Source organism: Falco biarmicus, chromosome 2, assembly GCF_023638135.1.
Source record: "Falco biarmicus isolate bFalBia1 chromosome 2, bFalBia1.pri, whole genome shotgun sequence".
Classification (NCBI taxonomy): Eukaryota; Metazoa; Chordata; class Aves; order Falconiformes; family Falconidae; genus Falco; species Falco biarmicus.
Window position 1 is genome coordinate 85,767,607 of NC_079289.1, and position 22,210 is coordinate 85,789,816.

Below are 22,210 nucleotides of genomic sequence, written 5' to 3' on the forward strand. Positions count from 1 at the left end.
ACTATAAATTATCCATTCGTTATCCATCTAAATAGTGATCCATATAAATAGAGGTTCCTTTCTCTCTCATCCCATTCTACTCATGATTAAGGAGTATTGAACAGTAAAACAGCTCCAGTGGGTGAAAGATTAAGGATATAAGAACACTGTTCTGTTCCACATGTTCAGAGAGCATCCAGGAAGTGGTGTGTTTGTTTTCTTACCCTTTTTGGTTGGTAGCTCATTTTTTTTCTGGAGGCTTCTTACTTCCATGAGACTTCACCTTGAACTCTTATTTTAGATTAAAACCTAAAGTCTAAAATGAAACTTTCCTCAAAATTACTATATGTGCCACAGTTTAGATAAGCATCTTAGAGAATCACTGAGGAATGCAAGAGTTCTACATCAAACTGTGTATCTCTGTGTGATGTTAAGACTTAGCACAGTATCTTTCAAACCTAGCTAATCTAGTTTAAACTCTGCATATGTAGTAAAAATCCAGTCTAACTCAGAACATAAACCAAGTCTTCATTGTACACACATACAAAAATCTGTGCATTAGAGGAAACTATGCTCAGCATTATCCAAAGCTTCAAAATTTCAAATAATTATGTACAGCCAGCAGCATTTTAGATAGATTTCCCTATATAATTTCAAAACCAAACAACAAAAAAACCCTTAAAAAGTATTGGGGTTTTATGCAAAAATTTACCACTTCTGCTTTGTTTAATATGAATAAACATTTAAACATTTTACCATTTAACCATGCATTGTAGAAATAGTTATAAATAATATACAGGCAAACTTACTTATTTTTTTAAAGACTGTCCAGATGGCAGTGAAGTAAAACTTGGTTGGTGGTTTGCTTTATTTGAGTTTTGGTTTTTTGAGGTTTTGTTTCCCTGTTTTAACTGCCCATTTCAAGCTTCAGATCTTTACCCTTGAAATGCGCTGATGATTTACAGACTCATAACAAGAAAGTCTGCAAGTCTTTTGTGAGATTTGGAATTGGGTGGTTTTTTTCACCATGGACAATATTTTAAAAGTAGTATCCAAAAATATAAAAAGATCAACTTTTGCTATTATTATTTTAAAAATACTGCTTTGACTTTGAAATCAAAACCTCAGTCCCTAAAAAAACAATTTCTGCTTGATGTTCTCTCATTTTCTCTTGGTGCTTTTCTTACAGTAAAGTGTGTGTAGTTCCTGTCATTACTTTTGATTGATATTGTGAACTTAAAATCCATAATAAAGGACAAGTGTCAGATTTTTAAGAGATGGGTTAGACAATCATATGGTTTTAATGCCTCCAAACTAACCTACCAGTTACTCAGTCCATTTATCCAGTCATGAAAGGAAGAAAGTACAGCTCTATGGAAACAGAAATGTACACTTTATTTTCCTGCTTTTGTGTTCAGCAAAATTAATCAGATGTGTATAGCTTCACAGCAGTATAAATAGAAAGATTTGTCCTTAATATCATTTAATTTTAGATATGAACTCTAATGTTTCAGAAGCTGTGTAATTAGAACCTAAATCCTGACGATGAGTGCAGTTACACAGTGGGAAGTACTTCTTATGTCTTACACTTGCTACAAGTACAACATATCTTTATCTCATGACAATCAAAAAAGGTAACAAGAGCTAATTAAAATAGGAAATATTACAATGAAAAATATATCAAATGAGAGCCATCCCACCTATTAATGATTACCATTCAGTATTGTGAATTCTCACAAGGAATTAATACATAAAGGGTTGCAGGAAAAACAGGTAAAAGTTTTTTGGCTTCCAGTCCTGCCCAAAACCTTCACCGCAGTCTGACCTCATATAGGACCTCAGCTTTTCTCCTTCAGTCAATTCATCACTAAAATAAGAATAAACAAACAACTTTGTATGAGAGCAGCTGACTGTTTTTGCAGTATGTACATACTAAGTGAGTGGCTTTCAGAATTCCTTTATTAAGATTCTCTTTAGGAAATACAAACCAATATTCACATAAATATAAGCGTACTTTTGATATTGAGCAATCCAACAGATAGTATACATGGCAGATCCCAACCTTCCAAATGTAAGTATTTGCAGAAATTATGTGAAGTGCGTATACCTTTTCCTTAAGAACCTGCTCCCTCTAAGAGGCAGGAATTACTGTGCATTATCCTAGACACTTCAGAACACTTGTGAGTACCTCATAAATAAATACAATACTGATACTTCTATGTGGATTTCACTGAGGCTTCATACAAAATTGTACATCAATAATTCAGTCCCCCGAACCACATTCTCACAGTATCTGATTAATGTTGCAGCTTTGGGCTTTTGACTGCTTGGGTAAGTAGGCTGCCGAGGACAGTAACTGATCTAATGAAATGCACTGGGAGATGAATTAAGCCCAGCAGATTCCCATTGTGAGGAAAGTCTGCAGAAAAATTAAGGTGGAAAATGGAGGGAGAGAGAGAAGAACTCAATAGTGCGAACAAACTGAAAATTGGATGTGTGCTGCTGTCAATATAACTAAGCTGAGAACTCATAATCTTTTTTCTTTATAGCACAGGAAAGCAGTTATATTTATTACTGCACTTACTCATTTTCAGTACCCAAGACTTCTTAAAAGTGAAAAGAACTCAGAGGCTTTCAAAGATAATTATAGAGGTTAGAATAAAAAAAAAAAAAATCATGAATGCAAACATTGTCTTAAAGGTATAAACACCTAGACATAAAAAGGAATATCTGTCTTGAGTTGGAAATTACATTAATGAACACAGCATTAATCTGGACAGAAAAGGAAGTGTGTGATTTAATTGTTCCTGTCTAGATATTTTTCTAAGGATGGAACAAAAATTTGACTGAGTTATGTGAAATTAGATGGGCAATATACTGAAGACTGTAAATCCTGCCTCTGTACTCAGTAGAGACAAGCTAAATCTTTCAATTTGAATTCAGTTCTGTTATAATAGATAAGGAAAATGACATGCGGGTGGGAAGATAGTCATTAAACATTGTATATTAGAAATCCATTCATAATTAGAAGTCTGATTTAGTGAACACATTTATCACTGAAGACTTTAACTGTTGTGGGGTTATTTGTCTTTTAATCAGGAACTGGCCTGATAAGAATTAGATTTCCAGGAAACCATGTTCTCAAAAAGGAAATGGCAGATGGTATTACCAGAAAAAGTTCTGTATCACTCCCTACTATCAGCAGTATGAGTCTGCCAGTGCTTTAATGTTATATTTTAGCACAGTGTATAATACGAGTGAGTATAAAGTTGACTTGAAGTACTTAGAATTACATTAGCTAACACATTTAGCAACATATTTCCTGTCAGTAAAATCAGTAAAAGAAAATGATCTGAAAATTGTGTCAACTGATTCATAGTCAGTGGCCAGAACACAATAAAACTAAAAGATGTGCTGTGAATTAACAAATAAATATGTACAATCAGCCACTGAGAAGGCCATAATGTCAGCTTCTGATTAATCTGTAATCCCACCCGTGAGAGCTGAGCCACCTAACTCATTTTTTTTATAGAAGTTCAAATTGCAAAGATTACTTCCAAGTAATCCACAGCGCACAGGCAGCGTACAGGCACATAGCATTTTTCTTCAGTCATTTGTTGGTGATGAATTCTTTTAATCTACATATGCTAATGACCAGCACAATTAAAATACTATCCTCTGCATTGAGTCACAATTCTGTTTTTTTTTTTTAAAAACATAAGCAGCTCGACTTGATACATGGTAGTCTTATCATTGTAAAGTATAGCTCAGAAACCCTCTGCTCCACATCCTCTGAAAAAAGCCGTTCCTACGTAGCTTCTGTTTTCAAAGATAAATAATTCCTAGCTAGTATTTGCTAATGTGAAGGAGGTTATGATTTTCACTCCCTTATAAAACATGAAGGGGAGGGAAAAAACCAACCAAAACCAAATACCAACCCCCCCAACCCTCCCCCCTAAGATTTTCTGGTAAACTGAAAGGGAAAGAGTATGCCACGGTACAGCAGGGTCAGAGAGCACTCTGCAAACCCCCTCGAAGTATACACATCTGCTCAGGGAACTGCATTTACTTACACTAACATGATTCAACCTGTCATCCTATGGATGCATATGTAAAATACTGTTGTATGCAACTACAAACCTCTCAGTAAAGCTTGTCCCCATGCCTTTGTACACTGCAGAGCAATCTGGCTTCTGCCCAGGTTTCAAACCATCTGAAGTTGTTTTTTCTTAAATAAAACTCATTTTACACTACAGCTTCTTTCCTGAGGTTTTGGAGGGACTGGTATAAGGGAAGCTCAGCTGGTCTTATCTCTCTCTCCCTCTCCTCCTTCTGGTGTTACCAGTATGGGGATTAGAAACTGGTCACCTGAGGCAAGCTCTGCTTGCAGTTTTGACAAAGAAGGATCTGGCTGATTGCTTTCATTTCCTGGGTGCCAGGATCCTAGATGTCATTTCTCTTGGAAATGTTCAGGTCCTGGGAGTTCAGTGGTGATGCAACCTCCCACTTTTGATTAAGGCACGCTACCAGCATTTTTCTGAGAAACACAAGTGAGAAAAGAATAATGTTTCCTTTAAAAGTGAAGGAAAGATTTCATTCAGTGAAATACAAGTTATTTTTGGGGGTCAAAGAATTTCTGTTGTGGTATCCTGTATCAAATAACTATAACTGGCCCTTGAAAAAATTGAAGTACAAGTTTCCTCTAAAGACATATTTCAGAATTCTGTCTAACAGAAGTTTGAATGGAGAGATTGCTTTCATCTTTACCTCTCTTGTCTGCTAGTAGATGTGATCCTACCTGAAGAAATGTAAAGAAAAGATGGCCATATCTCTCTCCCTCTCTCCCCTCTTAAAATAATATGTATAATTTGTATACACATTTTAATGAAGCGATCTTTGCTCTAAGTATTTATGGAACCTTTGTCTCCCAGCAGGTAACACACACTTGAATAAACTTTTGTTTTATAGATAAATATACTAGTCCTAAGGGAAAGAGTAAAAACCTGAATGTAATAACCACTATAATGACAAATAGCAGAGTGAATGTAATCTGTTTTAAAACACTGGGGAACATTGCTGACAAATATTCAGAGCTGCAAATGAATTCTGGGTGATGTGATGCTTAGTTAAATCTTTTATTTACATAGTTCCATTCCCCCAAAATGCCATGTGAGATTGCATCAGAAAATTAGCTTCTTCCCAACTTCTAACATGTATATATTTTATTTATGTTACATAGTTTCATCCTGATTGTTGTAGTTTAACCCCAGCTGGTAACTCAGCACCACACAGCCGCTTGCTTACTCCCCGCTCACCCAGAGGGATGGGGTGTAGAGAGTTGGAAAGGAATGTAAAACTCAAGGGTTCAGATAAGAACACTTTAATAGTTGAAACAGAATAAAAATGAAAGAACAATAATAACAATTATGACAATAGCAGATGTAATGAAAAGGGGAAGGGAAAGAATAAAATCCAAAGGGAAAGGAAGAAAGGAACATGTGGTGCACAACGCAACTGCTCACCGCCCGCCAGGGCCTGGCCAGACCCCCAGGTACATGTACGAGGCACAGTGTCCCACGGTATGGAATGCCTCTTTGGGTAGTTCGGGTCAGCTGCCCTGACTGTGTCTCTTCCCAATTCCTTGTGCCTCTCCAGCCTTTTCGCTAGCAAGGTCCAAGGAACTGAAAAGTCTCACATCAAAGCCAAAACAGAGCACCATACTAGCTCCTAAGTTAATTAATTCCATCCCAGCTGAAACCAGAACACTGATATTTCAAAATGTATAAATTTCCTAGTCCTTCTGGGAAGAATTTCACCACTTTATTTGTTAATGTTTCATATTATACCCATTGCGGTGGTATTTGAGATTTTGGGGCTTTTTGGTTTTTTTAAGGTGTCAGATGTTTTAAATGTCATTTTTAAATTAGAGACTTAACACTTCAAATTCTGTAGTTAAAATTAAAGTTCTACATCTTTCTTACATACTTTCAAATAAACTGCACAGCTGAAATGCAATCTGATCTTAGGGCAACCAGAAGGGAGTTTTAATCCAGCAAGATTGGGGTTTTACCCCTTAATTTTGAAATATTCTCTTCTGTTTCCCAAGAACATACAAGGAAGGGTGATAAATGAATGGCAATTCGCTGATTATTGGAACTTGCTGTTCAAAAATTAGTGAATTTTGAAAGCCACTCCATGAGTTTTAATGAAGTAATCTAAGTTTTATCTTGGGATCATGACACATTTTTTATGTTTTGTATAGCACTGTTAAATTAATAGCAGTCCTTTTGTCTTTTTGTTACAGAAAATTTACCAATGCTATCTGTCATATTGCAATAGATTAAGTGTATGTGAACTGTCACTGTCTAGTAATACTGAAAAGGGGAAGGGAATTCTGAAGAATATAATGAAGAAATGTAAATATCAAAACAAACAAACAAACAAAAACCAACAAACAAATATGTTATCAAAGTTTTTAAAGAACTGAAAAAAAACATTGTTAGTTTACCCAGTACACCTTGTCTCATACAGAGGAGGTCCTAGCTGATAATGAAGCATGGAATCCTGCTGTCTTTACAGACCTTGCTAGTATTTCAGCTGTATTCAGTGGGTCAAGGATTTTATAAATAAGAACTTTGAATAATTGAGATTTGAAATATTGATGAAGGTGACTTTTTCACTTTGATGTAGTGTTGAGGGGCTCAACGTTGTGATGTTGTGGGGTTTTTTGTTTGGTTGTTTTATTTAAGAAGGTGGGGGAAGTATGATTTTTACTGATCTCATTGGTTATGTCCCTTACTTGCTAACACACAGGAGTGGTAATATTCATATTGCCCAGAGGTGCACCTAGTTCTTTTGTTTACATTGTTTATTTACTTTGAAAGGAACAACTCCTGGGATCAGGCAAAGCACTTACACTTTTTGTTACACATTGGGAATTATACATCTGGCTTTTGGGTAGCAGTTTTATTCAACAGACATTTGTCTGATCCATCTATTTACATTTCTAGTTGGGATTAATATTTTTATATATAGCACAAGACTGGTCTGAATTTTCATGCATGTAAAATGCATAGGAAACCACAAACCATAAATAATATGCTTCAGAGAATCTTTTGCAAATGGAAGCAAATTTTTTTTAGAAAAGGTAATATAGCTGATCAAAATTTTCCATCGTGTGTTGGAGGTAAATTATATTCTTTGCCTTATTCTATTTTATGATGACATTTTGTACCTCCTGTGAAACAGATAAAATGATACTGGAAGGGGACATAATTTTCCTTTGATCTGACAATAACCTGTTGTAGTTCTGTAGTTTATAGTTAATATTTTGCATTAATCATGTCTTGGTTGTATTACAAATCCTTTATATTGGAGAAAACTGCTAGATTGTGGAAAAATTCTCACTTACATGAAATGAAAGTGTAAAACCTTTTCTGTGAAATAACATTACAAAATCAGATCATTAATTCTGTTAAGCATAGGAAGCAAGCTACTGCTTTAAGCATAACATATGCAAAATAAGTTGGAGGTACTGTTAAGCCAAAATGAATAATTTCTGTATTGTCTTTATTGCAAACTGAAAATTCTACTTTCCAAACATATTATCAACAAAATCATACTGATGTGTGACCATGAGAAGTATGATAGCATGGAGGTGATAAAGGTGTACTTCTACTGTAGTAACAGCCTTGATCCTGAGATGGAAGAATTGTGATTACAGTTTGATTATAAGTGGTTCTTCTTTTAAGTGTGTTCATGTTATCTGTGAGAAATCAGGGTCTCTGGAGACTAGTGATTCTTACTTTTCTCCTAACTTTTGTTGGCATTCAATTTGGACGACTTCATTTCTATTTGGAGATTTATATTATAAGCAGAGATCATATATGCCTAGATCATTGCTAGCAGGTGCCGTAGAGCTCAGATAAATTTCTCTCATAAAACTGGTTATATGTGGTATTAGGTGTAAGGACCTCTCCTTGCATTTCAACAAGATTGTTATATTCTGCATTGTGTCATCTCATTATTTAGTATTAAATTCCTGCTTTTTTACATGTTGTCTAAATATGTTGGGATTTGCTCCTTTTGTTAGACTTTTTGCATGTTACAACAAATATTAAGACAAGAATAATGAGTAAAATATGTGACCTGTAAGGTCATTTAGATCTGTTTTCATAAAGCAAGACAATAGTGGCAGAAGATGCTGCAAATCTGATCTTATGATACTGGATATGTATTTTAGTCATTCAAGCTTAGAGGTGCTGTGGACAATAGCCTGTTTTAGTATTGCAGTTCGCAAAGTGAAATCCCAAGTGAATGTAATGAAAGGATGCATTTTTGCATTTAGAAAAAAAGAAATCTAACAGGAGAGAAAAGCATGGTTTCTGCTGAAAAAGATTGCATTTAAAAATATTGAAGGAATATTTAAAGGTTTCCCCAGATTATTTTCAATGGAGTTCTCTAAGTCAGGATGTCATTGTGGTGCTTTATTGTCCCATTTATTATGTAAGTTGTATGTGTTATTTGATAACTATGCTATTTTATTATATGCAAAGAACTTTAAAAATCTCAATATAAATATTGTAAAATGTGGATTCTTGTTTAATAATATTAAAACTTTGTTTTGAACACGGGAATGAGAGATAATTCACTCTTTTAAAAATGAAACTATTACCAAAAAAGACTCTGAGTATATGAAGAACATTTACAAATGTATCAGAGCTAAAGAAGAACAACCTGCTTTCCACTTACTGTTCTTCACAGAATGCTTTCCCTCCCTATTGGAAATGGAGCGTGTATTCTAGCATGAATGTACTAGCTCTTTTAATATTTCACAATCTTATTGTGGAGAATTTTTAATTTCCTGAGCTTTTATTTTTTATTCTGTTCATGTAGGCAACGCGGAAGGAGATTGAGAAACGCCAGGTCCATCTTAAGAGCATCAGTGATTTAGGAGATAATTTGAAAACAGTGCTGAAAGGAAAGGAAAGTCTAGTGGAGGATAAACTCAGCCTCCTGAACAGTAACTGGATAGCAGTAACTTCACGTGCTGAAGAGTGGTTCAATTTGTTACTGGTAAGGAAAATGCATTTGTTCACCAGAGGAAAAGTTGGTGCCCAGTCATAGGTGCTCAGCCTTATAGGAGTGCTTTTTCTGGTGCTTTGGATTACACTGATTGAGTACATAGGTACACAGACGATCAGAGTGACTGTTGTTTGGTACATTGTGTATATTTTAAGAATCTGACTGCTTACAGAGTGATGGCTCTGTGGAGTCTTGACTGTTCATGCTTCCCGTTCCTGCCTGCCTCAATAGTTCCTGGACTTTTTTGTTTGGGTTTGTTTGCTAATGAAAGAAGTGCAGGTTCTCCACAAGGACCTCAACTACTTTAATATAAACCAAGTGAAATTGGTAGACAAATTATTGGAGTAAGTATTGGTATTGATACTAGCAACCTCAGCTGCTTTGGGCTACATTAACATTTCTGTTTGGAATAGGACAATTGGGAAGTAAAATCCTCACCTGCATGTTGGTTTGGTCCACAGGATGGCTTTGGTGTATGCAAACTGGATTCATTTCAGTGGCAACTAAAGCAGCAGCTCTGCTCAGGGTGCACACCTGATGTGCTCAACGATTATGATTTGGTCTTTCCGTACTGCATGATCTTCCTTTGGATAGTTTTATAGTGCATTTTCTGGTGGGGATAGTTACTTAAGGGGAAAAGATTCAACCTAGTCAAAAGTAAACTCCCAAATACACATTTAATGCAGATTCAGGAGCCTCAGCCACAGCTGCTTCAAATTGCTGATAGTTCCGTAACTATATTCTCCCTTACAATACATTCTGTCATGAAAAGATGACAGCCTGAACCCTTAAACACACAAGGGTCTTAACTATTGGGCTGCCAGAATGCTTTGGGGAATCTTGTATGCCGTTTCTGTTGATGAGAGCACAGGACTACAGTTTCAACCCCGAGAAACTGAAGTAGTTCTCAAAGGTATCTTAGATTCTACCATGACTTTTCAGACCTTGATGTGTTAGAGCTCTGCTAGAGTCTGTGTGGCTACATTACAAATGCTGCTGCAGTGGATGTACAGCATTGCTACAGGACTTCTTCAGCTGTATGCAGTATACAAATTACAGCATCTGGCTGTGTCTATCTTATCTGGAAAACAAGCATTTCATTCAGTATGATGTAGGTGCTCAGCTTCACTGTGGAACTGATTATAAGAAACATACAATGAAGTTTATAGACTGGTATCATTGTGTATTCCTCTACTTTCTGTCTTTCTCTGCTTTGGATTCTTTAATATTTACTAAACCCCATGATAAAAGAGTCTAAGAGAAGGAGTTGGTCTTTTACTGCTTTTAGAACAGCGTAAAATAAAAGTATATGTATGTGTTGGCCAAAAGGACTAGTAAAATCTTTGATTTTGTGTGGTACACATACATATTGTGTGGATATGCATAAGCCTCATTTTACTGAGCTCACCAAAAAAGACTAAATGCTTGTAAAGTAAGGAAAGGAGAGAAAAAAAAAAAAAAAAAAAAAAAGATTTATCAGAATATCACCTAGAATAGCTTTTTAAAAAGTAGAGTCTCAAAGCAGAGAAGTCAAATGAAATGTAAACAAGAGTTTTTGACACAAAGCTCCCATTCTTGATTGTGACTTTGCAAGTGCATCCTTGTCACCATCTATGTTTCAGTCAATTCAGTGGCTTTCCAAAACAAGGTTGGTACCTGGTTCTTGAGAAGCTCTTCTTTCCACCTCCAGTAGGTCTCGCTACCAGCTTCCTGTCCCTCTCAGCAGCCTAGCTGAGGTGCAAGACACCTGTGTTGTGATGTGACTTTACCACCCTCCTGCCTGTCACTTTTGAAGCTTCTTTCTGTCCTAGAATGTCTTTTTAAAGACACTTAAAATATAAAGTGAAAGCAAACAAACAGCAGATTCTGTTCTTCACAAAACAAGCAGTTACTGTGTATAAAAAAGTTTAAATTCATGTGTGCATGTTTGCCACCGTTGGCATAATTACAGTTGTTGTTTCAGTTCTGATTACTTTTTTTGTATGCAGTATTTACCTTTTCCACATACAGGAATATCAAAAGCACATGGAGGCTTTTGATCAGAATGTAGCTAATGTTACAACTTGGATGTATCGTGCTGAAATACTGTTGGATGAATCTGATAAACAAAAGCCCCAGCAAAAAGAGGAAATTCTTAAGGTAAAAAAATGCAATTTTCTGGAAAACATTAATTTTTAGACTGAAAAGGACAAATGTCATAACTAGCATATTTTGAAGGGTATCACAAATTGATTAACATTCCTTTTTCTGTGATGAAGCTGCCCTCTGGCAGCCTGTAGATTACATAGTAAATTTGCACTGCATTGCAAAAGTTAAAACCCTGCAGAAATAAACCCAGATATGTTATTATAAGCCTTGGAGACTTGCTGGTGAATAGAACAGCAGCTCATTAAATCTTTGTTTGCTGGAAAATACTCCTTAAACACATCTGGTAGAACAAAATCTGTTTTTTCTGTGTTCTTCATTTTTAGTTTCTTATCTGTTTTTCTGTGATACTTTTCTGATATCTGTGGTATCTGCATTTGATATCTCTGTCATGTGATTGTTCTAATTCTATAAACACTGCATTGATACCAAACCAACACGACAGAAAAGAATATTATATGGTGAACTAGCTGTATAGTAATGGTTTAGTGCATTGATCAGAAAGTTTTATTTGGCCTGTTACATCATTTGACCAACTGATGAGAAATTAACATGCAAGATAGATGTGAATTTTAAAGTATCTCATTTAAAACACCTTATTTGTTAAGATTAAACAACTTCAAGTTGTTAACAACTTCAAGTTGTTATCTGTATAGATATCTTTTCTTACGAAATCAGTGTGAAGTTTTACTTTGTATTGAACTCCATGGTCAGTACGTACTATCTGAGGAACAGTTTGCAAATCAAAATCAGAATCTGACACATACATAACACCATTTACTAAAGCAAAACTTTACAAATTCCAAAACAGAACATAAAGCAATGCCCCATTGATCTCAGCAGGATTATGGGACAGACTTTTGTAGTCAAATGAACAATTTTGCCACCATGAGGTACAAAGTACCGTTATCTTTGCCATCAGAACAGGTGTATATATTTGTATTGCACAAAGACATTTCATACAGACAGTAGAATGTAATTCTTAATGGCCAGCGGTGTTTATGATCCCTGAACGCCTGGCTATCTTTTTCGGCCTCTGCCCATACAGGGATCTAATGTTAAGATTACTATTGCAAAGGAAGAATGTATTAGCATTTATTTATTTTATTTTTTTTTTTAAGTTTGTGATAGATTTCTCGAAAAAATTCCCACTGGTTTTAATTTGGTGATTTTCCCCTGCCTCAACTATGGGCATGAACAGTAATGAAAACAACAGCTAAACATCCAGTTCCATAATACATGAATTAGCAGCTTTTCCTATGTTTAGGAATATAAAAAAATTTGGCGTATTTTGAAATATGCTGAGAATTGTATTATTGCAGATAAGAACCTGCCTAGAAATAATGCTCTCCATTAATTTCCTTTAGTAGATATTAAAACAGACATGTAGATACATTCCTGCTATAAATTTGAGGTATATGAGTGGGAATGTTATCTATGTATTTCTACTGGATTTACACACTCATGCATAAGTATCTGAATTTGCTTTGTGGTTTTGCTCCCTATTCCTTTGCACACTTTCTCTCTCTCTCTCTCTTTCTCTCTCTTTGCATTTATTACTAACTTCAAGCCCTGTCTCTTGCTCACGGACTATAGCGCTTAAAGGCTGAGCTGAATGATATGCATCCAAAGGTGGACTCTGTGCGTGACCAGGCGGTAGACTTGATGACAAACCATGGAGATCACTGCAGGAAAGTAATAGAGCCCAAACTGTCAGAGCTCAACCAGCGATTTGCAACTATATCACAAAGAATTAAACGTGTTAAGGTAGGAGGACTTGCTTCCATATGGGGATGCATACAAAATGGTATTTATTTAAGGTGCACAATTACAAGTACATAGCAAGCTACAGTTTATTCAAAAACTAAACTTTTAAAGGAAAAAAAATGTAGATCCTAAGAATATATATATTTTTTTTTAAGTGTTAAGGTTTGTGATTTTTGGCTTAAAGGTCTTTTTTCACTGTTTCACAAATCAAAGTATTCACTTTATATGAATGTAACGATGATTAGTTCATTAACTTTTAAAGAATGAACAACATCTGGAAATTAGTAAGATTCTTAATCTTTTCAAGATATGAATAGCCTTTTTTTTATATAGATTGGCTTTTGAGGGCTGAATTTTTATTAAATGCATTCAGTCATTTCCTGTGAGGCTATGACTCACCAAGGTTTGAGACAGATATATACAGATTATATCAACTGTACTTCAGCTACTTATCTGTACAACTAGTTTGACTACTGAATCTGGATTCAGTATGGGTTAGGTAATTTTTAGCCAATTTGTGACTTCTGAATTGAAATGAAGAAGGACATAAGCCGTCTACTTTCTCCATTGTGTTTGCTGCCTTTATTGCAGAGAGCTATTCAGCACGTTAAAGCAGACAGCTATGCAGGTTGGTATACAGGATAATGAGAATGCATGGATCCTGATCTTAACTGGGTTTGCTGGCTACTGTAATAGCACTGGAGATGAATGCACAGAGGATCAGTGGCAGAGCAGGAAATAAGCTTTGCAAAAAGCATAAGCAGACACACATGGCTTTTATGAGTTGTTTGGGGTTTATGCAGGGCTCAGTACCCTGTAACCAGCTAATTTTTTGTGTATATTTGAGTTTATTTAGGTTTAACTTCTCAAACAGAAAAGAATGTGTCCTGTGTCCTAATAATTATGATTTTTTTTCCTCCTTATTGGCCATGAGTAGTACTTCAGCCATCACAGCGTGTTTCTCACTTCTTACACAAGTACAAACTGCAGACGGAGAACATCTTGGCATAAAGCCCAAACAACTGTGTTGTGTGATGCTTTTATTCTGAACATCTGCTATCTGCAGTCTGGATTTCCTTCTCAGTTTTACTTTGCACTTCCAGGATGCTTTAAGCATACAGAGCTGATGGAGCCTTTGATAGGGTTGTGTAAAATTGTGATTGTCTTAGGGGAAAATCGGACTGCTCGTAGATGGTTTATCATGGGTTAACTGCATTGCATGTTACGGGCTTACTCAAAGAAGGGGCAAAAGATGCTTGTCAAGGTGAAGTATCTTCAAAACAGCCTGCAAACCTTTTTCACTTGTGAACCTTCTCTCCCAAGTATTGTCCCATTAATGATTGTATAGGCAAGATGAGCTGGAACGGCAACAGCTCACTAGGCTTTATACGCTATGTACATAGCATTACTACAGCACATAATTTCAGTGGTAAATTAGAATTTAGGGTACCTTTTCCAGGGCTTTGGGGAATCATCAGCTATGGTATGATTCTCAAAGGATATCTATGGTAATAGATATTGCATTAGATAGAGAGGCAGGAGATTCTGTGATTTCTTAGTTCTGCTTACTTGCCATACGCATTTGGGTAAAGGACTACACTGCTGGGTGTCTCATTTTGTCCACCTGCATAATGTGTATAACTGCACTTCCCTTAGTCATGCTTTCATCTGCATGGGATGAAGAATTATTATTATTATGTGTTGCTATTATGCTTCTGAAGTGTTTTGTGGTGATTCTTTTTTTCTTACTTAGGTAAAATTATTCAAGAAATAATTCAAGTAAGCCCTCATAATACATTCTCAGTCAATTCTCATCCTCATCTGTTTTCAAATCACCTATTTTTTTTCAAATACTAGCAATTATCAGTATAACAGTGAAGTAAATAAGAATTTACCTGTGAAATCAGTAAATAGTAGTACATAATCGTTGTGTCTTGAATTAATAAAATTACCATAGTGTACTAAAATTTTCAAGTAGTCTTTGAAACTCATTCAATTATTGGAACTTCATTAACTATTTTTCCTTCTATTTTCCATTTTTGGGGGGGTTTCTTAGCATTTTTCACAGATTAGTAATTTTATATTTTTGTTTTATTAGTTGATTTGACTCTTAGTGAGATTTAAGTACTTTTGAAGACATCCTTCAGAGCATTTAAGAAGAAATTACTGTGTAGTTTGCTATTAATTCTACCTCAGTTGAAGTGCTTGCTGAGTGTAATTCTGAGCTTCTTGATGAAAATATGTGAGCACAGTATTATTCTCTATAAATATTGTATATTATTATATTTCCATTAATGTTCATAACTCTGCAAAATCTTTGTCATTAAAACAATCAACCAGATATAATTAAGGCATTTTTACCCTAATTGTCCCAGATCATCTGTGTAATAGCTTAAAACAGATTGCAGCTGATGTCCAGTCTCTCTTGTTTTAACTGATTAACTTTGGTTTTTACCATCTTCATTACAAACTTTTGCTTTACAGTAAATACAAATTGTACTGGAAGGAAGAGTGGAAGGGAGCTAATTAGGATATAATGTGCTTATGTCTTTAGCAAGAAGACAATTATATGTCCAAGAGTTCCTAGAACATCATAAAGCACTAATTACCTTTAAATCTAAATTTTGTGCAAGAATCATCAAGAATTTGTCGCTTTTTCTTGCATTTAAAGCATGGAAAGAAGAAAACTTTTTCTACTGATCCTTTACAATGCACTTAATAAATATACTGCATTTTGTGCATTAAGCTATCCACAGACACTTGGGTATCAGGTAGATAAAAAGCACAGTATAGCTGCTAATAAGTGTCACTTGTTGTAGAGTTTAAAAGAATGCTAAGGTAGAGCACCATAATTATACTGTGATAAATTTTGGTGGAATTGATCTGATTTGTTTGGTTGAAGGGTTTTTGGTCCTGCGTTTTTGTTTAGGCTTTTTACAAACACAAGCTCTTTCAGTGACATTTTGATGATTCTTTTTAACGTTTCAAATTATTTTTAGGGGAATATCATACACAGAAATTATCGGTCTTCTTTTTTTTTTTTTTTTTTTTTTTTTTCCATAATTCACCTGGAATCTTTGCTATTCTTTATGAGAAAGCAATGATTTCAAAACACTGAAGCAAATTATCATGATTCTCTTTCTCAGTTGGTAGTAGTAAGTGGGTTTGCATCTGAATGGTGTGCTACCCACACAGCAACGTGTGGGTAACTTATGACAAACCAGCTTTAGCCAAGTTATGTCAACACAATTTTTTCAATAAATCCTTATGTTACACTGTTTATCTGAACCTGCATTTACACACAAATGTGAAAATATAATTAATTTTTGGTTTTAACTTTTCACTCACCATAGAATTTTCATGCTTTCTTATATGGAAATTCTACAGTACTGTTAAATACCTATCTTTACTTGTCTCTTTGGGTACTTTTAGTTATATGGTGTTGATATTTTTCCACGTAATGGAAAGCCTACCATTGTTTTAGCAGTAATGTGTAGAACAGATGTCTTGTTTTTTCTAATAAAACTATGAAGTGTGGGGTTTAAATAAATAATATTTGTATTTTTCCCATTTTAGCCCTTCATTCCTTTGAAGGAATTGGAGCAATTTGACTTCGATATACAAAAAATGCTTGAACCACTGGAGGTTGAAATTCAGCAGGGGGTGAATCTGAAAGAGGAGGACTTCAATAAAGATATGGTAATTTGGTTGAAACGGAAGTCTGAGTGAAGGAGGCAGGGAGAAGAAAATCTGAGTGAAAATTAAAAGCTTCCATATCTGTGTTAGGATCTTTAGATATGTGTTGGACAAAATTTTACTGTGCTAATATATTATAAAATCAAAAGCCCCAAGTCAGCATTAATTAAAAGTTTTAGTGACAAGTTACTTGTTAGTTTATAAGAAAAGCATTATTTTGACTACTGTGAAAATGCTAAACAAAACGGGAATATTGTGTACAAGTTCTATACTAGTACCAGCAATATTACAGAACAGGGAATGAATATTAAAATGTCTGTAGCAGTATAAAACCCAAGAAAACTCAGATTGATATTTCTAAATAGGCAATGCAGTAAAAGAAGACATTCACTAAAAACAAATGCTCTGCAATGATCACTGAAAGAAATGCCACTAGCCAATTAGATCTTAACCAATGTGGTTATGCCATATCTTGTAGGTTTTGTGGCTCTGGTAGGCTTTATTACTCATTTACTCTTTGCAAGTATTAAAACTTGCTAAAGTTTTATGCGTGTTGGTTTGTGGGGTGGGGAAGTGGGAGGGCGGAGTAAAATATTAATGTGCTTTGCTACAGTTGCCACTGAGGTGTGTGGTCTCCAGACTGATTTTCAGAGGGATGACTCTTCTTGGCTAGGCAATAACAGGGATTCGTCTTTAGGACTAGCTCTTTGTGAGTCCTCCGCAAGATCAAATACGTAGTTTTTTACAAGCAATGTAAAGAGTCAATATTCTTTTCCTTTGAAGGAATTATTTACATATAGCTATTCCATATCAATGCTGAAATTAATCTTTACGGGACTTTTATTTTATTTTGGTTTATTTTTTTATGCAGGACAGGTGAAATTTAAGCCGGTATGTGCTCAATTATGCTAAACTGCAGTGCTAAATTCTAAGTGAATGAAGTTTAATGGGGCAGTTTCCACTACTTGAGCATATTTTGTTCCCTTTCCTTACATAGAATGTTGTTCAAGAGAGACCTCCCAGAAGCTGTGGCACAGATTCAACTTCTATAGTTGTTTTGCTCTGTGATGATACATGAAATTGCAGTCAGGAATTGCATGGACTTCTAGCATACCATCAATTTCAGTCATTAGTTTTAATGATTAGAAATATTTTAGGTATTTCTATTCTTTTTGTTTTAAAGTAAAATATATTTTGCCTTTAATGTTTTCATCCCCTTATCCTGGATGCTGCATAAAATCGAATATCAAATATCTGTAGGGTTTCAAGTTCTGTTTTGTTTGTACCCCTCAAGTACCTACATGTATTGTAGAAAGCAGGTAAAAGTTATTTGGCCTTCGCTATAGAGCTGCAAGTATCTGTTAGATAATTACCTTAGCAGAGGAAGTGTATTTTTAGATGTCTACATCTCCTAGTACTTAAGTAATAAATAGATTAAAATGTCCATTACACTCATTTTTTTTTAATCAGAGTGAAGATGACGAGAGCACAGTGAAAGAATTGCTGCAAAGGGGTGACACGCTTCAAAAGAGAATCACAGATGAGAGAAAACGGGAGGAAATAAAGACCAAACAACAGCTGTTGCAAACTAAACATAATGCTCTCAAGGTACAGGAGCTACAGTTATAAGCACATACTACTAAAGCCTTTATTTTTCTTCATTTCAGAGAATTTTTCTGTTTAAATGATTCTTCATTACTTTTTAAAGAGGAGTAATTTAAAACTAGTGGGCTATAAGCATATATTTACACATTGCAAATCTCTACCTTAGTAAGTAGTGTTTTGTCCTCAGTGTTACAGTCATGTGATTGCCTGTTGGACAACAATGATTTATTTGATAATAATTCAGTTTTTAACACATTGTGCTTGTTTTATGTTTCTCCAGCAGCAGTCAAGATCTTGGTTAGAATCAGTTCTCACAAACATAGATTTTTCAGTTGTATAACATATTTTTGTTAATCAATAAGTTGTTTTATCCTTTAGTAAAAGATTTACATGCTATCTTCTTTAGTGGGAAAAATGGATCCACCCTCTTCAGAATAGGGTAGGTGGTAGTACCAATAGACCTAGCAGCTAAGAGGCTGAAAACCAAAGTCACATACCAAAATTCTGTGTTACCACACTTCTGGAGGTTTAACTGCACGATACTGTTCCTAGAAACATCCACATTGAGACCTATTTGGACAAGCTAATAGTTGTGATCAGGAATGTCACATTTCCAGGGAAAAATGAAAGTGAGGAAAGAAAGAATCTTGCAGTTGGAAAATCACCTTGGTCATCTACCTCAAGCCATAGGCTCTGGCTGCCATAGAAGATTTTTTCATCTTATTGGCATGCGGAATTTTTCTTTTGAAAATTTTCATTAAGTTGTTCTTGCCTTGGGGAACACGGCATGGTTGCATTTTATTATTACTCTTTTTTAGGCAGCATCTTTCCTTTCCTATGGATTTAATTCTAATTTTTACAGTTTTGCAGATCTGTTTGAATTCAGTAAAATAATAGCTGGAACATGTCATATTTTAATCCACATTTATAAGAAATGTGAAGTCTAATAAGTGTGTCTTTGACTGTTCCAAGTTAAATGGAAGTAATTAATAACTTCTATGGAGGAGAAACAAGGGAAGTGTTTTTAGAACTATGCTATTATCCAGATCCTTATGGGCTGTTTTTATGCAATAGCATGATTGTTTTTCCTTTGGGTCACTCAGTTAAGGCATTCAGGCTTTCTAATAAAAATCAAGAACAGTTCAGGCAAATTCATCTGATATTTTTGTATAAAATGTATTATTATTTTTTCAATTTAATTCTTAATAAGAAGTTATACTAATGAAAATATTTTCTGAATTCTGTGTGAGTAAAGTTAAACAGGTAAAGCAAATGCGAATGGAGTATATTTAATTAATAAGATTTATATGAAATGAAATAACATCTTTTACCTTCTTGTTAAAGAGAAGTTTTAATACTTTTATAAAGATGGGCCATAAACATGGGAAATTTGTTATGTAAATGGTATCTAATCTAGAAAAAGGAAACCTGTCTTTGCATACATATCTGCATTGAAATGATTTTCTTTTGAATAGCTACAGAGTTTGCATGCAGGCTAGAATTTCACAGGAGACCACAAAACACAGGAAGCCCACTTATGGCTAGATACTAAGTGGGCTGTGTTTCCATCTGTCCAGTAAGTATTCTGAGCAGAAGTGTTTTATATAAAATACTGGCATTTATGTAAGTCTTAACTTCTCTGAATATTGGTGACTGTCTCAGTCGTTTATTCAACATGTGAACAACCCTGAAATAGGTAACCTCCTTTAAGAGAAAAAATAATCCATTAAACTGAAGAAAATATGCATGTTAAGATACTTACATACTTGATTTAAATATCATCATTTAATTAAAAAAAACCAAACAACAGTGGTCTTGTGCACTTTTTTCCCTTCAGTGTGCACACATGTCAATTCATATTTCATAAGTCTTTAATTCATATTCTAATGATGTCTGCACTGTGAACAGGACTTGAGATCTCAAAGAAGAAAAAAGGCTCTAGAGATTTCTCATCAATGGTATCAGTACAAGAGGCAGGCTGATGACCTAATGACATGGCTGGATGACATTGAGAAAAAGTTAGCCACTCTACCAGACCACAAAGATGAGCAGAAGCTAAAGGTAATGTTGTTTTGGGGTGACAATGGTAGATCATTTTGGGTGATAGTTTATGAATTTAACAGACAGCAAATGCAATAAATATTCCAACACATATACAATATTATCAGTTCAGTTATTTTTGTTTGTAGTAGAACAAACCCTAATTATCTATGTTCAACTGACATTTCTTTGTTGTACTATATCTTGTATTTGTTTGTTATGCAGAACATTATATAACATATATTTGACACACACTAAATAAAATTCTATGTCGATAATATGAAAAATGTGCAATGTATTAAGATTCAGATGTTTTCTAGTAAAAATTGTAATTTATTTTATGTATCTTTGTTCCAGATGAACAAATGACATACCGATATATGGATGACCTCTATCTCATGTTAGCACATTCATTTTCATCAGAACATATTCATATGTCACTGTCAAGCTCTATAGATTTATTTACATACTGTCAAAGATTTTCCTAGTTTATTTTGCATCGTCTTTCTTTGCTTCATTCTCTCTTGCGTTTCCCACAATAAAATAGGAGTTAAGTAATATCTCAGAGTCAAATAATATATTTGTAAGCTGTCCGAACACTATTTTTCCTGAATATGCTGACCCTTATTGAGAAAATAATTTCTCCAATTGCCCATCACAGTGTACTAGCAAGAAGCGGAAAGTGGAAACTGTTGGCTTTTGCTAACAATTTTCAGTGTGTACTAGCTGTTAGGACCTCCACAGCCAATTTCCAAGAAGGTTCTTCAATTTCGGTTATTTTTGTTTTGTTTAAATGTAAAATAAGACATAAAATAGTTGTAAGATTTAATTGTAACAATAAAATGGAAATGAAATTTCTGTCAGAAGTATTTTGCTAATTTTAAGTTGATTGATCTAGTTAGCTAACTGTCCTGGGCCCTGTATTGGTTTTGCTCACTAGGAGATTGATGGAGAATTGGAGAAGAAGAAGGAAGATCTGAATGCGGTGCACAGGCAGGCTGAACGCTTGTCTAAGGATGGGGCTGCAAAAGCAGTGGAGCCAACCCTGATACAGCTCAGCAAGCGCTGGCGAGATTTTGAGAGCAAATTTGCTCAGTTTCGAAGACTCAGCTATGCACAAATTGTGAGTTGTTACTGGCAAACCCATATGTTTGCAACTGCTACTACTAACAGCATCCTACTAACAATGAGAGCTTCAGGGTCAGTGTCAACTCTACAGATATCAATAAGAAAAACTCTTATTGTCTGCAAGTGGGGAAATCTTTATATTATATTACTATAGTTCTTTACTTTGGTATTACAAATGACCTTAAGTTAAATCAGCCAATAACAAAAAACTCAGCTATGAAGATTTCATATTTATTTCTGTTGCCTCATTATTTTTCCATAACATTTTCCAGTTTAAAAACATCAGTTTGCCATGCATCCTTTTGTTCAGTGAACATGTAAAACACAAAACCTGTCTTTTCCAAACTACCCATCCCATGCTAATTTTAATTGGGTTTTTATTTGTCCATAACATGTTATACCCTCTTTAGGAAGAGACTAAAAAAATTCATATGACACTATACACATGGCCTATTCTTCAAATGATTGCTTCAAATTGTCAAAGGAGTTTTTGCAAGAAAGCGTACTTTTAAATTTGACAGGATGAAAACATAATTTTGTGAACCAACTTTGTGTGTTCTGATTTTGAGTTGTTTAGTATATAAAATATAATTATTCTTACTGGCTTATACATGCTGCAATAACTAGATAAATAAAAGGGAAATAAACTGTCACTATGTAAGGTTTATGATCAAAATACATATTGGGTGTTACCCATTTAGGAGATTAGCAGAGAATACTTTTGCTCTTACATGGCATTTTTTTCTTACCATTCCTACTACTCTGC

At 34.8% G+C, this 22,210-nt stretch overlaps 1 protein-coding gene across 13 annotated transcripts in view; it reads left to right on the plus strand.

Moving 5' to 3' along the window:
- DMD (dystrophin) overlaps positions 1-22,210 on the plus strand; it is a 1,162,034-nt gene that overhangs the window by 492,155 nt on the left and 647,669 nt on the right. For 10 of the 13 annotated variants that reach the window (XM_056326975.1, XM_056326977.1, XM_056326978.1 and 7 more), the window contains 7 exons: positions 8,875-9,054; positions 11,074-11,202; positions 12,805-12,975; positions 16,552-16,674; positions 18,142-18,279; positions 20,185-20,337; positions 21,257-21,439. In XM_056326975.1, the coding sequence (XP_056182950.1) occupies positions 8,875-9,054; positions 11,074-11,202; positions 12,805-12,975; positions 16,552-16,674; positions 18,142-18,279; positions 20,185-20,337; positions 21,257-21,439 (1,077 nt within the window). Of the gene's footprint in view, positions 1-8,874; positions 9,055-11,073; positions 11,203-12,778; positions 12,976-16,551; positions 16,675-18,141; positions 18,280-20,184; positions 20,338-21,256; positions 21,440-22,210 lie in introns of those variants that run through there. The other 3 variants (XM_056326981.1, XM_056326985.1, XM_056326982.1) reach the window with 3 other exon arrangements.